At 58.7% G+C, this 17731-nt stretch overlaps 1 protein-coding gene across 5 annotated transcripts in view; it reads left to right on the forward strand.

Annotated features, from left to right (window-relative positions):
* CFAP45 (cilia and flagella associated protein 45) overlaps positions 1 to 13663 on the forward strand; it is a 29193-nt gene extending 15530 nt beyond the window's left edge. For all 5 annotated transcript variants that reach the window (XM_058700312.1, XM_058700310.1, XM_058700313.1 and 2 more), the window contains 5 exons: positions 3637 to 3783; positions 8358 to 8471; positions 9059 to 9252; positions 12912 to 13136; positions 13462 to 13663. In XM_058700312.1, coding sequence (XP_058556295.1) covers positions 3637 to 3783; positions 8358 to 8471; positions 9059 to 9252; positions 12912 to 13136; positions 13462 to 13540 — 759 coding nt within the window. In that variant the 3' untranslated portion in view covers positions 13541 to 13663. The remainder of the gene's footprint in view (positions 1 to 3636; positions 3784 to 8357; positions 8472 to 9058; positions 9253 to 12911; positions 13137 to 13461) is intronic.
* Positions 13664 to 17731: the final 4068 nt, after the last annotated feature.

The following is a 17731-nucleotide window of genomic DNA, read 5'->3' on the forward strand; positions in this document are numbered from 1 at the left end:
CCCTCCCCCCAACCCGTTCGTCTAAATAAAACCCGTGGGCACATCCCTCGCAGAAGAAACGATGACATACCCGCCCGAACTACCCGTCTGAACTACAGAGACTTAAATCCTCTCCTGTTTGCGGGTCTGGTCTGCTGGGATTAGGCAGAGGCCCCTCGTTGGTGAGCATTTGGCACATTTATTTGTTCTCCCCTCCCCACTCAGTTTTTTTGGCCTGTGAACATTTAAAAAAAAATCAAAAAAAATTTTTAATGTTTATTTCTGAGACAGATAGAGACAGAGCATGAGAGAGGGAGGGGCAGAGAGAGAGGGAGACACGGAATCCGAAGCGGGCTTCAGGCTCCGAGCTGTCAGCGCAGAGCCTGATGCGGGGCTCGAACTCACGAATCAGGAGATCATGACCTGAGCCAAAGGCAGTCGCTCAGCCGACTGAGCCACCCAGGCGCCCCTTGCCTGCGAACATTTTTATACACAAAGGCAAACTGGAAGAATTGTGTCACACCCATCAGCGCTGGGCCGAGACTTCGAGACTTTCCGGTTGCCAGTCTGCCTTGCTCGCTTGTCTCTTTTCGGAGCACATACGCGTTCTGTCACTGTTACGCTATTCGGCGGTGAGCTGCAGGTGTCTCGGCTCTTTGCTACTAAATGCTGCAGCCCTCGTCTCGGAAGCGCAGAGACGTTCTCTGTCCAGTGGACGCTACGACACTCAGCCCCTCGTCGAAAAGCGGAATCCAATGATTCTCTGATATTGTTTAATACCGAATCCACATTCAGTCCCCCAGTGGCTCCCTGAAGGTGCCTTGAGTTGTCTTCTGCCGCTCCAACCAGGATCCAATCAAGGCCCCCACCTTGCATTCACTTAGGCCTCCTTTGTCAGTTTCCACCTGGAAGAACTCTGGTTCCTTCCTGCCTTCATTGCTATGGTACCGGTATTTTGGAGCGCCCAAGCTAGCTAGACTTGAGGAGCGTCCCCCTTTCCAGCCTGTCGGGTTATGTCCTCAGGGTGTCATTTAACTTGTGGAGTGTACATTCTTTCCTTTTTCTCCTTGTTCCCCACGTTAAGATGGCTGGTTGTCGTTCCCCCCCCACACACACCCACCCTGTGATGTGATGGCGGTGAGGGATGGGGGTCCCTGAGGGGTCTTGGGGGGCAGCCTCATGGTTATGGAGGCTTCTCAGAGTGCCTCACAGTGTGAGGGCCTGTGTGGGGAGTGAGGGGAGGAGCACCGGGAGAGTCAGGAAGATCCGGGGCAGGAGGGCAGGCAGCCTTGTGAGCTGCTTGAGAAGGGGGCCCAGCTGGGCTGAGAAGCCAGAGAGGCCTGGCTGAGCTCGTGGCTCAGGGAACAAGGGAAAGAGCCTGGAAGAGGAGACAGGGCTTCAGCATGCAGGGAAGGGGTGCGAAAGGAAGACTGGGAGATCTGGCTAGATTGTCGGAGGGGGAATTGGTGGACTCCCTGAGAAAGTTCCAGGTGTCCATGAGTCAACACCGTCGCCCGATGTGTCTCGCCGTACTGGTACTGTCCTTCGAAGAGGCACTTTCCGAGCTTCCAGGAGTGTTCTTAGGCAACTTGAAGATAGGAATGTGTTGGGGCGCCTGGGTGGCTCTGTCGGTTGAGCGTCCTGCTTCGGCTCAGGTCATGATCTCCTGATTCGTGAGTTCGAGCCCCGCATCGGGCTCTGTGCTGACAGCTCAGAGCCTGGAGCCTGATTCGGGTTCTGTGTCTCCCTGTCTGCTCGTCCCCTGCATGTGCTCTGTCTCTCTCTCTCTCACACTCTCAAAAATAAATAAATAAACATTAAAAAAAATTTAAGATAGGAACGTGTGTCTCCCAGCTCAGACCTGCCTTATGATCTCTGGGTGGTGCAGGGCAGTGCTCCCCACCTTGCTAGCAAGAGGGAGAAGAGCAGGGCGGGGGGGGGGGGTGGTTCCTGGGGTTGCTTTGCAATGGCTTCAGAGATCAGAGACAGTGAAAGTCCTTCAGTTTCTTGGAAGTCTAGTGAACCAACAAAAACAACAAACTGAAAAGTAAATAAATAGGCAAAGATGTGAGTCAATGCATGGTTGTATGCATCGTGGATGGGAAGTCAGTGGGTTTTCTAGTTGAGCTGGTCAAGGGATTAAATAGTGCATGGGTACCAGTGGCAGCCTGAGCTCTGGTGGGAAGCAGATAGAAAGGAAAGGAAGAAAGGGAGAAGGGGGAAAGGAGTGGAGAGTCGCTGGGCCAGGTGGGGAAAAGTGGGGTGAGTGAAGAGGTAGGCACGGCGAGAGTGAGGGAGCGCTGACGGCCATGACTCATGCATCACAGGCCTGGGGGGGAGGTGGGGGGGACAGTCAGTGCTGTGTTGGTCTGGTGCATGAAGCTTCCTGGGAGCCCTGAACTCGGCTGTGAGTCAAGCTTGGGGAGAGCCCGCAGAGTTGCCTCAGATGAGTCAGGTCAGAAGCGCGGCTGGGGAAGAGCTGGAAGTCTTGGGTGGGGCCTGGCCTTTGACAGATGGAAGGAACTGGAAATAGTGTGCAGCAGGAGTTGATGGGTAGAAGAATTGAACGCAAAGAGATGGAGATTCCTGGGAGAGTATAGGTGGGCCAGATTCCAACATTCCATCTTGTGCACAAGACTCCGCATGGGGCCCTGAGAATGTGCTCCGTCAGATCATCAGGGGCTTTGCAAGTTCAGGCTCCTTCCTTAGAAGGGATCTTGTCCCTCAGGGTCAGGTGCCTTGACCGCCATCATTCATTCATCATGTTTCTCTGTGTCTACCTTTTTTTTTTTTTTTTCTTTTGCTCACATGCCATTCACTTTGGTTCTCCTTTATCCCTGTTCTAGTTTATTGAGTATTTGCTGTTTTCCTCTCACTGGGCCGCATGTTGCCAGGGAAGACAGGAAACGTGACGTGGTTGCCGTCCCCTGGCCGGGACAGAATAAACCCACAAGAATGAATGGGGACCCACAAGGCAGTGCCTGAGCTGTGGCACCGTCTTGAGTGCAGAGGGGATTCAGAGGTGCAGAGAGAACTGACAGAGAATCTTCCAGGGAAGACTGGAACTTTAATTTAGAAAGACCAGGTTCCAAAATTCTGGAACTGGCGTTTGTTAGCTGGATGGCCCCGGACAAGTCACTTAAATTCAGGGCCTCAGTGTCTTCATCTGCAGGAGAGACATAACAAGCTTTACCCTTCAGGGTCTTGGGGTGCATTTAGGTTTCAGAGCCAGGCTGCATAAAGTGCCCAACGGGTAGAACATACTCAATGAGGGCAACGCTTTATTATTTCGGTCATCGCCATTGAGTCGAGACCAAAAGCTAGGGGTTGCCTAAGAGAAGGAAACTGAAGGCAGGGGAAAAGCCCGGGAACAGCGGGTAGGACTTCGCAGGACACATGGGAGCCGCCGGGTAGAGTTTTAAGAGCCTCTGCTTCCCTGAGAGTGTATAGAAATCAAGAGTGTCAGGACCGCCACCAAGCCAAGAGGGCACAGACGGCAAAGAGGGGCTGCGAGGGGTCACCGGCGACGCCGGAGGGCCCCTTGACCAGGGGTCTGGCTAGACCGCAGTCGGCGCGCGTCCCCCTGCCTCTCTCTGCCCCCACGTGCCAGTGTCTCCTGGTCTTGCCCCCTTCCACTTGGAGGCTTCCTTCCTTCAGGACATGGAACGAAGGCACCAGGAAAAATTGAAGATGCAAGCCGAGATTAAGCGCATTAACGACGAAAACCAGAAACAGAAAGCAGAGCTGCTCGCTCAGGAGAAGCTGGCGGACCAGATGGTGATGGAGTTCACCAAAAAGAAGATGGTAAGTTTCTTTCTTTCTTCCTCTGAGCGCAAGCAGGGAAGGGGTGGGGCGGGATGGGGTGGGCAGAGCATCCGAAGCAGGCTCCGTGCTGTCAGCACAGAGCCCGACGTGGGGCTCGAACTCATGAACCGCGAGATCGTGACCTGAGCCGAAGCTGGACGCTCCACGGACTGAGCCACCCAGGCGCCCCTGAAGATAGTAGGTTTCCGAGGCCTGGGGCTTGTGGCCACGAACGAAACATCTACGACGCGGAGAGGCAGGCCTGAGATCTAAGGGGACTCACCGCAGGCAGCCATGCCTCCCTTTCAAAATGGATGTCCTTCATTCAAGGACCTGGCTCCTTTTCCTCTTCATGTTGGCCGGTTCACTTATTCATTAAGAGAGAGCAGGCTCGAGGGACACCCAATTTACGGTGTTATATCCTTGTTAACACCTTTGATTAGAAGTTGGATGAGGGTCAGGTACAGGCAGGGAACAAAATGAAAACTCTCGGGGAAAGTGAAGTTTTTGTGGATTCCTGATGGCCTCTGCATAATTATATCCCCAGTAATCATGGGTCACCTGCCCCATAACTTTCTTGTGAAAATTCCTACATTGGGCATCCCGTCCTGGGTGTTAGAAAATAGAGCCTTCTCCCGCAGTGGCTGTGGAAGCCGCGAGCACAGGTGTGGCGCAGAGCAGGGGATCCAGGAGAGGCTGCTCACGCCATGTGGGCTCACTCAGGAGCCGGGCTGAGAACCGGAGGGACCAGGGTCAGTGAGGAGTGGAGAGTGGAAAACAGCTTCTAAGCGTGGCTTAGACAGAGCGAACGTGGAGTTAGGTAAAACGAGAAGGAAGGACTGAAGGTGGCAGGAAAGGCATTCAGTGCTGCATGTGTGTGCCCCTCCTGCTAGTTCCGAGGCTCCGTGGTGACAGAGAACGTGCCCTACTTCCCTGTAGCAGGGATGGCAGGCAGGGGGACATCGCGGGCGTGTTCTGAAAATGGCGGATCGGATATACCTGTATGCTCCAAATGCAAGCCACAGAAAATGAAGCTCAACAAAGCTTTTTAATTTATTTATTGTTTGGCTTTGGCTTGCTTTTCAGATGCCAGGAGATGCAGGCAACAGCAGGAACAGAGGTTGGGGGCAGGGATGTGTGGGGCAGGGATGGTTGGGGACAGGGATGGTTGGGGTCAGGGATGGTTGGGGACAGGGATGGTTGGGGACAGGGATGGTTGGGGACAGGGATGGTTGGGGTCAGGGATGGTTGGGGACAGGGACGGTTGGGGATGGGATGGTTGGGGTCAGGGATGGTTGGGGGCAGGGATGGTTGGGGGCAGGGATGGTTGGGGACAGGGATGATTGGGGTCAGGGATGGTTGGGGACAGGGATGGTTGGGGCAGGGATGATTGGGGTGAGGGATGGTTGGGGTGAGGGATGGTTGGGGACAGGGATGGTTGGGGGCAGGGATGGTTGGGGGCAGGGATGGTTGGGGACAGGGATGGTTGGGGGCAGGGATGGTTGGGGACAGGGATGGTTGGGGGCAGGGATGGTTGGGGACAGGGATGATTGGGGTCAGGGATGGTTGGGGACAGGGATGGTTGGGGCAGGGATGATTGGGGTGAGGGATGGTTGGGGTGAGGGATGGTTGGGGACAGGGATGGTTGGGGGCAGGGATGGTTGGGGGCAGGGATGGTTGGGGACAGGGATGGTTGGGGGCAGGGATGGTTGGGGACAGGGATGGTTGGGGGCAGGGATGGTTGGGGACAGGGATGATTGGGGTCAGGGATGGTTGGGGACAGGGATGGTTGGGGCAGGGATGATTGGGGTGAGGGATGGTTGGGGTGAGGGATGGTTGGGGACAGGGATGGTTGGGGGCAGGGATGGTTGGGGACAGGGATGGTTGGGGGCAGGGATGATTGGGGTCAGGGATGGTTGGGGACAGGGATGGTTGGGGCAGGGATGATTGGGGTGAGGGATGGTTGGGGTGAGGGATGGTTGGGGACAGGGATCGTTGGGGACAGGGATGGTTGTGGACGGGATGGTTGGGGGCAGGGATGGTTGGGGTCAGGGATGGTTGGGGTGAGGGATGGTTGGGGACAGGGATGGTTGGGGGCAGGGATGGTTGGGGACAGGGATGGTTGGGGGCAGGGATGATTGGGGTCAGGGATGGTTGGGGTCAGGGATGGTTGGGGTCAGGGATGGTTGGGGACAGGGACGGTTGGGGATGGGATGGTTGGGGGCAGGGATGGTTGGGGACAGGGATGGTTGGGGGCAGGGATGGTTGGGGACAGGGATGGTTGGGGTCAGGGATGGTTGGGGACAGGGACGGTTGGGGATGGGATGGTTGGGGGCAGGGATGGTTGGGGACAGGGATGGTTGGGGGCAGGGATGGTTGGGGACAGGGATAGTTGGGGGCAGGGATGGTTGGGGACAGGGATGATTGGGGTCAGGGATGGTTGGGGACAGGGATGGTTGGGGCAGGGATGATTGGGGTGAGGGATGGTTGGGGTGAGGGATGGTTGGGGACAGGGATGGTTGGGGGCAGGGATGGTTGGGGGCAGGGATGGTTGGGGACAGGGATGGTTGGGGGCAGGGATGGTTGGGGACAGGGATGGTTGGGGGCAGGGATGGTTGGGGACAGGGATGATTGGGGTCAGGGATGGTTGGGGACAGGGATGGTTGGGGCAGGGATGATTGGGGTGAGGGATGGTTGGGGTGAGGGATGGTTGGGGACAGGGATGGTTGGGGGCAGGGATGGTTGGGGACAGGGATGGTTGGGGGCAGGGATGATTGGGGTCAGGGATGGTTGGGGACAGGGATGGTTGGGGCAGGGATGATTGGGGTGAGGGATGGTTGGGGTGAGGGATGGTTGGAGACAGGGATCGTTGGGGACAGGGATGGTTGTGGATGGGATGGTTGGGGGCAGGGATGGTTGGGGTCAGGGATGGTTGGGGTGAGGGATGGTTGGGGACAGGGATGGTTGTGGATGGGATGGTTGGTGTCAGGGATGGTTGGGGGCGGGGATGGTTGGGGAAGGGATGGCTGGGGACAGAGATGGTTGGGGGCGGGGATGCTTGGGGAAGGGATGGCTGGGGACAGAGATGGTTGGGGGCAGGGATGATTGGGGTCAGGGATGGTTGGGGCAGGGATGGTTGGGGACAGGGATCGTTGGGGGCAGGGATGATTGGGGTCAGGGATGGTTGGGGACAGGAATGGTTGGGGCAGGGATGATTGGGGTCAGGGATGGTTGGGGCGAGGGATGGTTGGGGACAGGGATGGTTGGGGCAGAGATGGTTGGGGACAGGGATGGTTGGGGACAGAGATGGTTGGGGCATCACAGTGATCACGGAACTGCCGTACGTCGGGAGCTCAGTCTGTGCACGGGCTCTGTGCGAAGTGCTTTACAGGTGTTGTCTCACTGAACCATTACAGCACCTTGTAAGCCTTGTCACTGACTGATGCAAAATACCCCGAATGCTTTGCTGTGTGTCCAATAGCAGACCGGGTCGAACGTACCTGGAATGCCGTGGACTTTGTGCGGAGCTCAGCCATCAGTTCCCTGAATGGGTGGATGTAGTGGTAATAAGCTGGTCACATGTGGGAGCTGGTGGACAGTTTGCAGAGCCCGTGGCCGTCATGACAGGAGATGAGGTGGTGAGGCGACGGGGAGCTGAGAGAGGTTGTTGGGGACCCCTTGGACCTTGAGCGGAGCTGGAGGCCTGGACTGGTGGGGAAGTCACCAGAGATTTCTGAGCAGGAGAAGAGTGGGGCTGGTCTTCACACGTGGAAGGGACACCAGGGGGCGGAGCTGGGATAGGCTGGCGACAGGCATAGTGGTCGGGCGCTTGGGCACGCCCACAGCCCATGTCACAAGACTCACCTCACAGGGGCCTCTGTTCTTGCAGCCGGGGCTGCCCCTCTAGGGCTAAAGGCAGAGACTGGTTGTGGAAGTCTCCAGAGTTCCCTGCCCTGCCATCTGGGGCGAGGTGAAACCGAGGCCAGCTTGACACACAGCCCCCCGTGCACAACACAAGCGGGCAACTCACTGGGCTTCACAGAAGCCTGGGCAGGTAGAATGATGGCTACAGAACATTCTTTATGGGAGGATCACGTTTCCGCCTGACCCAAGCCATTAGTCTTATGACTACCCAAGAATGCTAGTTGGGAAGCCGGGCTTGGGAAGATTGTAGGGATATGTCTGTTCTTTCTGAGAAGCGGCAAAGGGCGCCAACTCTGATGGTTCGCTTCTTGGGTATCTGCTGGCCACCGCAGGACTGCCCGAAGTGTGGCTGGCCGTGTGCCCAGGGACTAAGGACCCCCACCTGCTGCGTTTTACACGACACGCAGGATGTCGCAGTTGGTACTTGGAGAGACGGCCCACTGGCCTTGCTCCTCGGACACGGTCTGCGACGCAGTGGATGGAGCGTGAAGGCTGGGCTTGGGATGCCTGTGTGCGTTGCTGGCTTTGTTTTGTCCAACCCGAAAAGCAGTCAGGGAGTGGAGACCCCGGACAGACCGTTGCGGGGGCTTCGTGTCTCTGCAAGGCTGCAGCGGTGGGGGCTGCTCTACGAGACCTTTTCTTCCTGGCAGGCTCGAGAAGCAGAGTTTGAGGCTGAGCAGGAGAGAATCCGGAGGGAGAAGGAAAAGGAGATCACCCGGCTGAGGGCCATGCAGGAGAGGGCACAGGATCACCAGGCACAGCAGGTACCCGCTCAGTCTCGGCTCCCCTGTGCCTCCCCCACTCCCTTAACTACCCCCTTTGACAGCCTGCGAAACCACCCTGGAGGGCAGAGGTGCGGAAGAGGGGATGCAGGTTACCTAGACTTGAACAGTCTGATGAGGGGGGGGAGGAGCAGAGAGAGAGAGGGAGACACAGAATCTGAAGCAGGAGCCCGATGCGGGGCTTGAACCCGCGAAGCGCAAGAGCATGACTGGAACCGAAGTCAGACGCTTAACCGACAGAGCCACCCAGGCCCGCCCCGATCATTAGCAGTTTTTAAAACGAGAGGCAATCGCAGGACCGCCTGGAGGTGTTCGAGGTCTGGGGAGGAAAGAATCGGGATGGGTGGCGGCGAGGGAGGGCAAGGTGACCTCTCGGGGTATCTGTGGACCAGAAAGTTCTACGAGATTCCATGTACTCTTCCCTGCAATGACCTTGTTGCCAGAGAAATCCACGCCACGCCTCGAAGCAGGCCGTGTCGGAGTCTGCAGCCGGTGTCTTCCTGAGGTGCCCGCTGGGTCTCGGGGTCGGTTTGCACCCTCGCTGGTCTCCCCACCCTCTCCTTTCCCAGGACGCCTTGCGGGCCAAGCGCAACCAGGAGGTTGCGGACAGGGAGTGGCGCAGGAAGGAAAAGGAAAACGCCCAGAAGAAGATGGAGACAGAGGCCAAACTGCGCCAGAGCCGGCTGGAACAGGTGGCTTTCAAGGAGCACGCTCTGGCCGTTCAGGTGCAACGGGACCGGGACGATTTCGAGAGGATTCTTCGGTAGGTGGGGCTGGGCACCCCGGCTTCCTTTCCTTGGCCTGTGGCAGGGATGGCCCGCACTGGGGGGAGGACCCTGCTGGCAGGCGCACAGACAGAGGTGCTCTCCTCTTGCCCGGGACGGTGGAGCCATTCTGAATGGATGGGTAGTTGAAATGTTTCAAAGACAAGAACGGGGAGCCAAGAGGTTTTCGTGTTTTTTTTTTTTTTTTTGAACTTTTAATGTTTATTTATTTTTGAGAGAGAGACAGAGCTTGAGAGGGGGAGGGGCAGAGAGAGAGGGAGACCCAGAATCCGAAGCAGGCTCCGAGCTGTCAGCATAGAGCCCGACTCGGGGCTCGAACTCACGAGCCGTGAAGATCATGACCTGAGCCAAAGTTGGACACTCCACCGACTGAGCCACCCAGGCGCCCCAGGAGCCAAGAATTTTCTGATTAGGGATTTGGAAACCAGCACCCGGAGGTGTCTAAAGAATTGGGTATTGTTCGGATTGTTCATCCCGGAGGATTAAAGGCATAGGTAAAAGTGTACGTCTGGTCCCTCTGCCCTCCCCTGCCTCGACGTACCCCCGCTGGCTAGGGGTCAGGATGCAGCAGGTGGAGGAGATTACGAGGAACAGAGAGAGCTTCGGACACCAAGCTTGTGAGTCACTGGAGAAGAGCTCTGGGGGGCGGGCGTGTCTCTGCCACTCATTTGATAAACAGTATCAAACACGTAAACTCAAGGCTCCGCCGTGGGACATATTGGAGGTGAACAAAACACTGTCGATGGCCATCGCTGTGGGAAGGATGTGAGCAACTCCGACTTGGATTGACCTCCCCTGTATCCATCTGTCTTTCCTGACAGCTCGTCATCCTTTTATTTTCGTTGTCTTTTGTCTCCGCGATAATTCCCACCTGTAAGTGGGAGTGAAGTGTTCACAACTGTCGCTCTCCCTGCCCGTCCGTCGTTCACCCCCCAGAGCCGCCAGCCGTCACGGCTGCTCTGGCATCGGTCGGGGTCACCTGTCGCCACCAGACCCCACCCCCTGGGCTAAGTGTTCTGGGCTCACCAGGAGTGACTCCTTTCTTGCTCTGGTTCGGACTCTGTGATAGCAGCAGCTTTCAAAGAAACAAACCGAATTGCGATGGGGGTGTGGATACGAGATTACAGAAATCGTGCTCCGGTGAGTAGAGACTGAGAGGTGCGGCCCGGCCTCCTGGTCTACCTGGTCTATGTGCCAGAGGTCCTCCTTGGTATTGACCCCATTAGTTGCATGCCAGACCCCAGGGCCCCCCCGCCAGAGGCAGCGCAGATCTGTAGGAATCTCTGTCCTTGCCAGGGCCAGGGTCTTGGTCTTTTATTGGACCCTGGGCCCCCCCGCCTGCTCCCCCAGCCGCGGTGGCCTTTGCCTGCCCTCAAGGGTCATGCCGTGGTCTCCGAAGCCTGCCGAGGAAGGCAGCTTCCTTAATGGCCCCGAAGATTCTGCCCCTGGGCTCCAAACTACCTTTCAGATGCCTGCCCTCACTGCCACATGCCTTTAGCAGGCACTAATAAATATTAATGGAAAGAAATTAAGGTCCTCCTTCTGCCCCTGACCCATTTGTCCCTTCTTTGCTTTGTTTGCCCGAAGCATATGCACCAGCCAGTTATTAAAGCGAGACCAGCCCCTCGGAGATGTTCGGTCTCACCTGCTGTTCTGGGTTAGCATCTAGACCTGGTGTCTCCAGGGCCACGTGACCACCGGGCCAGGTGTCTTCCAGTGCTAGGAATGTCCCTGCCCGGAGCCAGCAATCCAACTTTTCCTACTTCAAAGCATGACCTTGTGGATGGCCTCTACATGGGCTTCCTGCTTCCGGACAGAGGGATGCCTTTGACTCTCAGCTCACCGTCTAGGCAGGGAGAGCTGACCTACCCTCCCCCGTGGTGCTGAGAATTGCCTTGGAGCTTTCACCAAGTACTGTGGCCCCGGGCTCCACCTCCACAGATTCTGATGTAACTGGTCGGGGGTGAGGCCCAGGCTCCAAGGTCACTGCCCTAACCCCGTGAAGTGACCAGGCTCTTCCCCACTCAGATTTCCCACTGCCTGCCAGCCCAGGGGATCTCCAGTGACACACGCAGCTTCCCATTTCCACCCTGTCTCGCAGGATGTAAAACAACAGAAAACAATTCTCCGTCTAGGAGAATAAGGGTGAGGCAAAGAGGCAAGGCTTCCTGCTGTCACAGATGTGTCTGAGCAGTGGAGGTTTGGAGTCTAAACACAGAGGGGTGAGGAAGCCAGCGCGTGTCTCCTGACAGCCTGGGAGGCTCCGTGGCAAGTGCAGGGTTTGGGAGGTGCCCGCCGGTGTAAGGGACGTGCCCAGAGTTGGGACGATGCTGTGTGTTGTGGGTCTGGGGAGATGAGCAGGTGACTTGTGCTTTTGGAAGCTTTGTCGGGGACACGAGTACCCTCAGGGCAGGGGGGCAGGTAAGGAATCCTTGCCTGAGATGATTTCACATGTTGTTTTGGGTTTTGATTCTGTCAAGAGGCATCTGGGTGGCTCCGTTGGTTAAGTGTCTGACTTCGGCTCGGGTCATGATCTCGAGGTTCGTGAGTTCGAGCCCCACGTCGGGCTCTGTGCTGACGGCTCAGAGCCTGGAGTCTGCTTCGGATTCTGTGTCTCCCTCTCTCTCTCTCTCTCTCTGCCCTTCCCCTGCTCATGCTCTGTCTGTCTGTCTTTCTCTCAATAAATAAACATTAAAAAAACAATTTAATAAAAATAAAGAAGAAAGAACTAAGATGATAGCTCAGGGTGGCCTAGCACCGCGCTCCCCCTGGGATGTGAACACAGTGCCTTTGAGTTTTCCGGAGACTGTCTGGCCCACACGGGCTGCTTGGCTGCTTGGCCAGGGAAATCAGGGCCCGTAAAAGTCCCCTCGTGAAGAGGCCCCTGTGGGGAATTTGGCGAGCTCCCGCCTTCTTCCCGCAAATACGAGAGCCTGCACGACAGGTGTCAGACCTTGTCACTTCTAAGCATCCCCGTTGCAGTTTTGTTAATGTCATTGTTATTGTTTGTGGGAAGGAAGGGAGGGAGGGAGGGAGAGAGACAGAGACTATCTTAGAACAAGCCAGAGACGAGTTCTGCATTGTACGACAGAAAGAGCTGGAACAGTAGCTTCCAGTGGGTGAAACCCTGAGCACAGGCCAGCTCCTGGTGAAATATAAGAATGCGGGATCTCTCGTTCAAAAAGTATTAAGAATTTCAAACCAGTGGGCGCCTGGGTGGCTCAGTCGGTTAAGCGTCCGATTTCGGCTCAGGTCTCACGGTTTGTGGGTTCGGGCCCCGCGTCGGGCTCTGTGCCGACAGCTCAGAGCCCGGAGCCTGCTTCGGATTCTGTGTCTCCCTCTCTCTGCTTCTCCCCTGCTCACACTTTGTCTCCCTCTCTCTCGAAAATAAACATTAAAAAAATTAAAAAAAAAATTCAAAACAGTGATGGAGGAGAACCAGAGCGCGCACGGGGCCCTTCGGAGCCCGCCCGCGGTGCCGGGCCTGGCTGAGGAGGGGGCCGCATGCCTGGGGGCAGCTCTGGTCTCTGAGCCCCGGAAAAGGGCCGCAGTGGGCGGGGCTGCGGTCTCTGAAGCATGTCCACCGGAGGAGCCCTTCCGGAAGGCTCCCGTGGTGCAGCCGGTGTCCCTCCTCCAGGGCTCAGAGAGAGCAGATCGAGAAGGAGCGGCTGGAGGCGGAGCAAAAGGCCGCGGGACGCCTGCGGCACGCGGACGAGCTCCGGCGCCAAGTGCGCGAGAACCAGCAGAAGCAGGTGCAGGACCGCGTCGCCACCTTTGAGGAGGGCCGGCGTCTCCAGGAGGAGGCCCAGAAGCGGCGCGAGCGCATCGATGACCTCAAGAAGAAGAAGATCCAGGAGCTGAGGTGCGCCCGGATCCCTGCGCCCCGCCCCGTGCCCCCCTCTCCCAAGGACGGGAGACTTGGGAGACTCCCAAGGAGTCGGGGCGACTCCTGACTCCGGAGGGGTGGGGGTGGGGGGGCTGCCGCAGAAGGTTCCGGGCCCGGGGCCTCCTGGATCCGTGGCAGGGGCCGGAGCCCTGACGGGAACGTGTCTGGGGGACGGATTGTAGGAGCCGGGATGGGGGGCGCGGGCCCCCAGGTCCCGGAACCCCCACCGGGGCCTGCTTCCTGCTGCTTCTGTCTGGTCCCACGGCCCACGCACGCCTGTCCCGCCCCCTGCCCCCTGCAGAGCCACGGGCCTCCCTGAGAAATACTGTGTGGAAGCCGAGCGCAGAGCCAACATCCTGCCAGCCGCCTCTGTGAACTGAGGGGGGCCTCCGTGTCCCCGGGGACGCCTGCAAGGGGACAGGCTCTGCCCAGTCTCTGGGCGTCCATGACTGCCACTAGCCTAGACATTTTAGAGGTACAGATTAAATTTATCCCACTTCTTTCAGGAACGGCTCAGCTTTCTTGGGGGCGGGGGGCCGTGTCTGCCGCAGGGTACTGAACGGGAGCCAGGGCCGAGGGCGGCGCGAGGGCCTGGGGCAGGGGACCGAAAGGTGCCCTCTGCAGGTGGTCCCTCCCAGCCTCTCGGGCCCTTCGCCCTGCGTCCTCTGGCCTTTTTGGGGCCCTGGGATGTGGCCTTCGTGTCCTCCTTCAGCACAGCCTTGCTCTGCCCCTGTCCCACGCCTGGTTTAGAGGTATTTCAGTGCCAGCGGTTGGAGCTGTCTCTCAGGGAGGGGCTGGGCTGGGCCCCCACCTGTGACTCAGACCCCACCTCCTGTGGCGGGGGTGGGGGGTGGGGGTGGCATTTGCACCCTCCTGCTCTGCCCTCTCCACTCCAGGCAGTGCCTCAACACGGACACCCGTCCACCCCCAGGCCCACCCAGGGCCCTGCTCCTCGCCCAGACCCGGCTGCCCCATCACCTGCTCTCTCCTAACTCTGGCAGCTGGGGCTCCCCAAGGCCACTGTCGCCTCTGTTAGTCAGCTGGCCTCCCGTTTCCCTCAAACACTCTGATTCATTCACGCATTCAAAGGCTTCTTGAGCGCCTGCCTCGGCTGGGTACCCCCCAGGCACCCGATGCAGCGGACCTGGGTCCACCCTCCCGGAAGCTTCTCGCTTGGCCAGTCTGCTCCTGCTCCTCCCTCGGCTGCTCCACGCCAAATGTCTTGTGCCTCTAGAATAGTCTCAGCCTTTTCTGGAAGGACCCCGCTCACCAGGCTCCTTGTGGGCTGCAGAGCTGTGGCCCAGGGGTGGAGCCGTTTCCCGTTCTGTATGCCAGGGGGGTGGGGAAGGCTCCAGCCCGCCCCCTCGGTGCTCTAGGCCTCGAATCCACAGCCCAGCCTTGCTTCCCTCCATGGGCCCTGCACGAGAGGACACAGAGGGCAGTGCCGGGCACGTCCTGGGTGTTTGCAACGCCAGGTCATAAGGGCCTCGGGCAAGAGTGCTCTTTTCATAGGGCCCAGGGAGAGTGGGCAGGCAAGCTTCTCCCTGTGCCTCGTCTTCGTCAGGGAAGCCTCCCCAGGCACCTTCTCCGCCTGCCCCACCCTGCCCAGGCTAGCTGCTGGGGCGGGGGGCTCCCTCCCTCCTGCTCAGTGGCCCTGAGTGCGCCCCCCCCCCCCCCGTCTTGGAAAGATGTGGTACTCTCCCAGGACGGGAGACCCCCCCTGACCTCACGGGCACGCCGCTGAGGATTCCGGCGCCTTCTGTGGTGGTTTAGCTCCTCAGGCTCCTCAACTGCGGTTACTACCTGCGGGGACCAGGCAGTGAGCCCTTACCCGTGCCGGGGCAACCTCTTGCCAGGAAAGCCAGAAAGGGCCTCGGATGCCTGGAGTTTGCCCAGATCCCTTCCTGAGTCACCCATCTGAGGGCCAAGGAGGCAAGGGCCCCGTCGGAGTGCAGATCGGGAAGAAAGGGTGTTCCAGGCCCGTTGCTGACCTGTGAGGCCCTGTGCGGAGAAGCGGGCAGAGTTCACAGGCTTAAAGCATGGCCTGCATTTCACCACAACTGCTGCTCGTGAAACCGCGGGTGTGCGGGGCCTGGCAGCTCCCGCGGCCTAAGAACGAGACCATCTTGCCGTGGCCTAGACCGCGGCGGCGGGGGGGGGGGGGGGGGCGGGGGGGTGGTGGCAGGTCTGAATGAAGGCCTCGCTTCGGGGATGGGGCACACGGCCACCTCTGGGCGGGTGCAGACGGTCTGGGAGTCGTTCCCCTCCAGGAATCCAGGAATCGGCCCGTGATGTGGAAGACGGGCTTGGTTGCTACTCTTGGGATTCCTCGACACCTTGCACAGGCTCCCGCAGGCGTCAGGGCCGGCCCGAGTCGGCTCCTAGAAGTGGGGTATTCCTGACGGCTTGCCTCGGACTTGGGGGCGGGGGGCCCACAGCTCAGGAACAACCAGCTAGACATCGGGCCTTTGGGGGGGGGGGCGTGCTTTCTCCCAGGGAAGGCTCTAGCATTCCACCCTCTGCTCTGAGGCAGAAGCGTGTGCGGAAGCAGGGCTGGGGGATCGGGAAGTACTGTTTGGTGCGTCTTCGTTGACGTAAATGCAAAAAAACAAAACAAAACAAAAAAGAAAGAAGAGAAAAGCAAAGCTCCAGCTCCTGACTCTGTCGTCTGGGTTCCCGAGCATCTTCCCAACTGCCTGTCCTCTGCCCGTTGGGTCTTCGGGTCCTCGCAGGGTCAGGCCGGGCGGGTGTAGTCTGGCAAATCCAGGGGTGGGGCTCCACCTTAGAGCCCTGGATCAGCTCTGTAGGTGGCCGCCGCGCGGGCACATGTCCCCCGGCTCTGGGCTGGCCTCGCACCCCTACCTGCTCCCTGCGTCACCCTCTGCTGGGGCTGGGAGGCGGGCTCAAGCCCCCCCCCCCCCCGCCCCCGTACCTGCCGGAGAGGCGGCTGCATGACTCAGCAGCCTTCCCTGGTGGCCAAGCCCAGCTGTCCCTGACTCAGTGGGGTGCTGGGATGTCCTCGGCACCCCCAAAGCCTCAGCATTCCCGTCTGTGACTCGGGTCACCGCCAGACATTAATTGGTCTCAGTAAAAGCACTTTGATTTGGCTCGGATGAAAGGGGCTCAGAGAGTTCAAAGCCAGACAGGGCTTTTGGGGTGAGAAAGGGTGACAGCCGCCTCGGTGACAGTGGAGGGGAGACGCTGGAGTCTCAGACAAGGAGTCGAGGTGTGGAGGCCACAAAGTCTCTCACTGTTTCCCCCTCTTATCCATCCTGGCCGCTCCCCCTGCAGAGGGGGAGCCTGGCAGGTAACACTCCAGACCAGAGGGTGACTTCTCCCCCTCTCCTCCCCCTCCCATACTCTGGGACGTATTCCAGCAAATCACCCAAGGTTACTCGAAGAAGCTCATTTCCAACATCACAGAAATCTCGAGTCCCAGGAGAGGCTAGGTCGAGTCCCAGGAGAGGCTAGGTCGTTCTTGATCTGCCTGGCTTTACACAGCCAGACCTTCCCTCTAAGCTTCCTCCCTGCTGGGACACTCTCGGTCCTGGTGCCGGTTCTGCATTTTCCTTGTGCTCTGCATGCACTCTTCGGCAAGGCGTGCCCATCACCCCAATGCCCTTTTGACGACTTTGAGGCTGGGACAGGAATAGGGTTGAGATTTTCGGTGGCTTTCTCAGGAGACTCCTGGAAAGAGGAGTCAAGGCAGGGGGTGGGAGCGGAGAGTGGGAGAAAGTGCCCAGAGCTAAGGAGCTTTTCTGCATGGCCCCTGGGGAGAGATGGTTCCGGGGCTAGTGGGGTGAGCACCAAATCAGAGTCTCAAATCTGGAAGGGGCCTCTTGCGCTTGAATCCCTTTTGCAACCTCTCACCAAACGATTGGACAGTTCGGGCTTGCACACCTTGAGAGACAGGATGCTCATTACCTCAACAGGCAACCCAAACGGTCTCAGATCAGCCCCGATGGTCCGAGTGTCATTTTCTGCATCCGCCTGGCTGCCGGGACCACACGAAACAAGTCCGGGCTCTTTTTACACCACACCCCTTCAGGTACCTCATGCAGCCATGTGGGCAAGCATTCGAAATTCTGGAAACACAGGACTCTTCGGAGCATTTTGTGGGGTGGGGTGGGCTGTTGGAAGGAGAGGGCGGGGGAGAACAGGGAACCTTTATCCCTTGGGCCGGGCAGTTAGCTCTCCTGACGGTTAATACTTCCATGGTCCCAGCCAGCCCTGGCCCGGCTGCCCCTGAACCCCACCCCTCGGGCACCGCCTTCCCCTCTCCCAGCAACGGAAACAAACAGGGAGAGGAGAGTGAGGGCGGGCCAGGCGGGCTTAGCGGGGAAGGCTGAGGCAGACAGGCACCCGGCCCTGCTCGGCCCCTGCCAGCTTCCCCACAACCTCCCTGGAAACTGCCAGGCAGGCCAGGCGGGCCAGGGGCGGCCCCCCGGCACCCAGGGGGACCACAGTACCCGTCCGCCGTGTGTGTTGGGGGGAATCCACACGGCAGAATCAAAAGGCAATTTTATTTCTGTAAGTTCAAAGTCCGAAGTCCCACCGGACGTGTGAATGAA

This window comes from Neofelis nebulosa, chromosome 15, assembly GCF_028018385.1.
Source record: "Neofelis nebulosa isolate mNeoNeb1 chromosome 15, mNeoNeb1.pri, whole genome shotgun sequence".
NCBI lineage: Eukaryota > Metazoa > Chordata > Mammalia > Carnivora > Felidae > Neofelis > Neofelis nebulosa.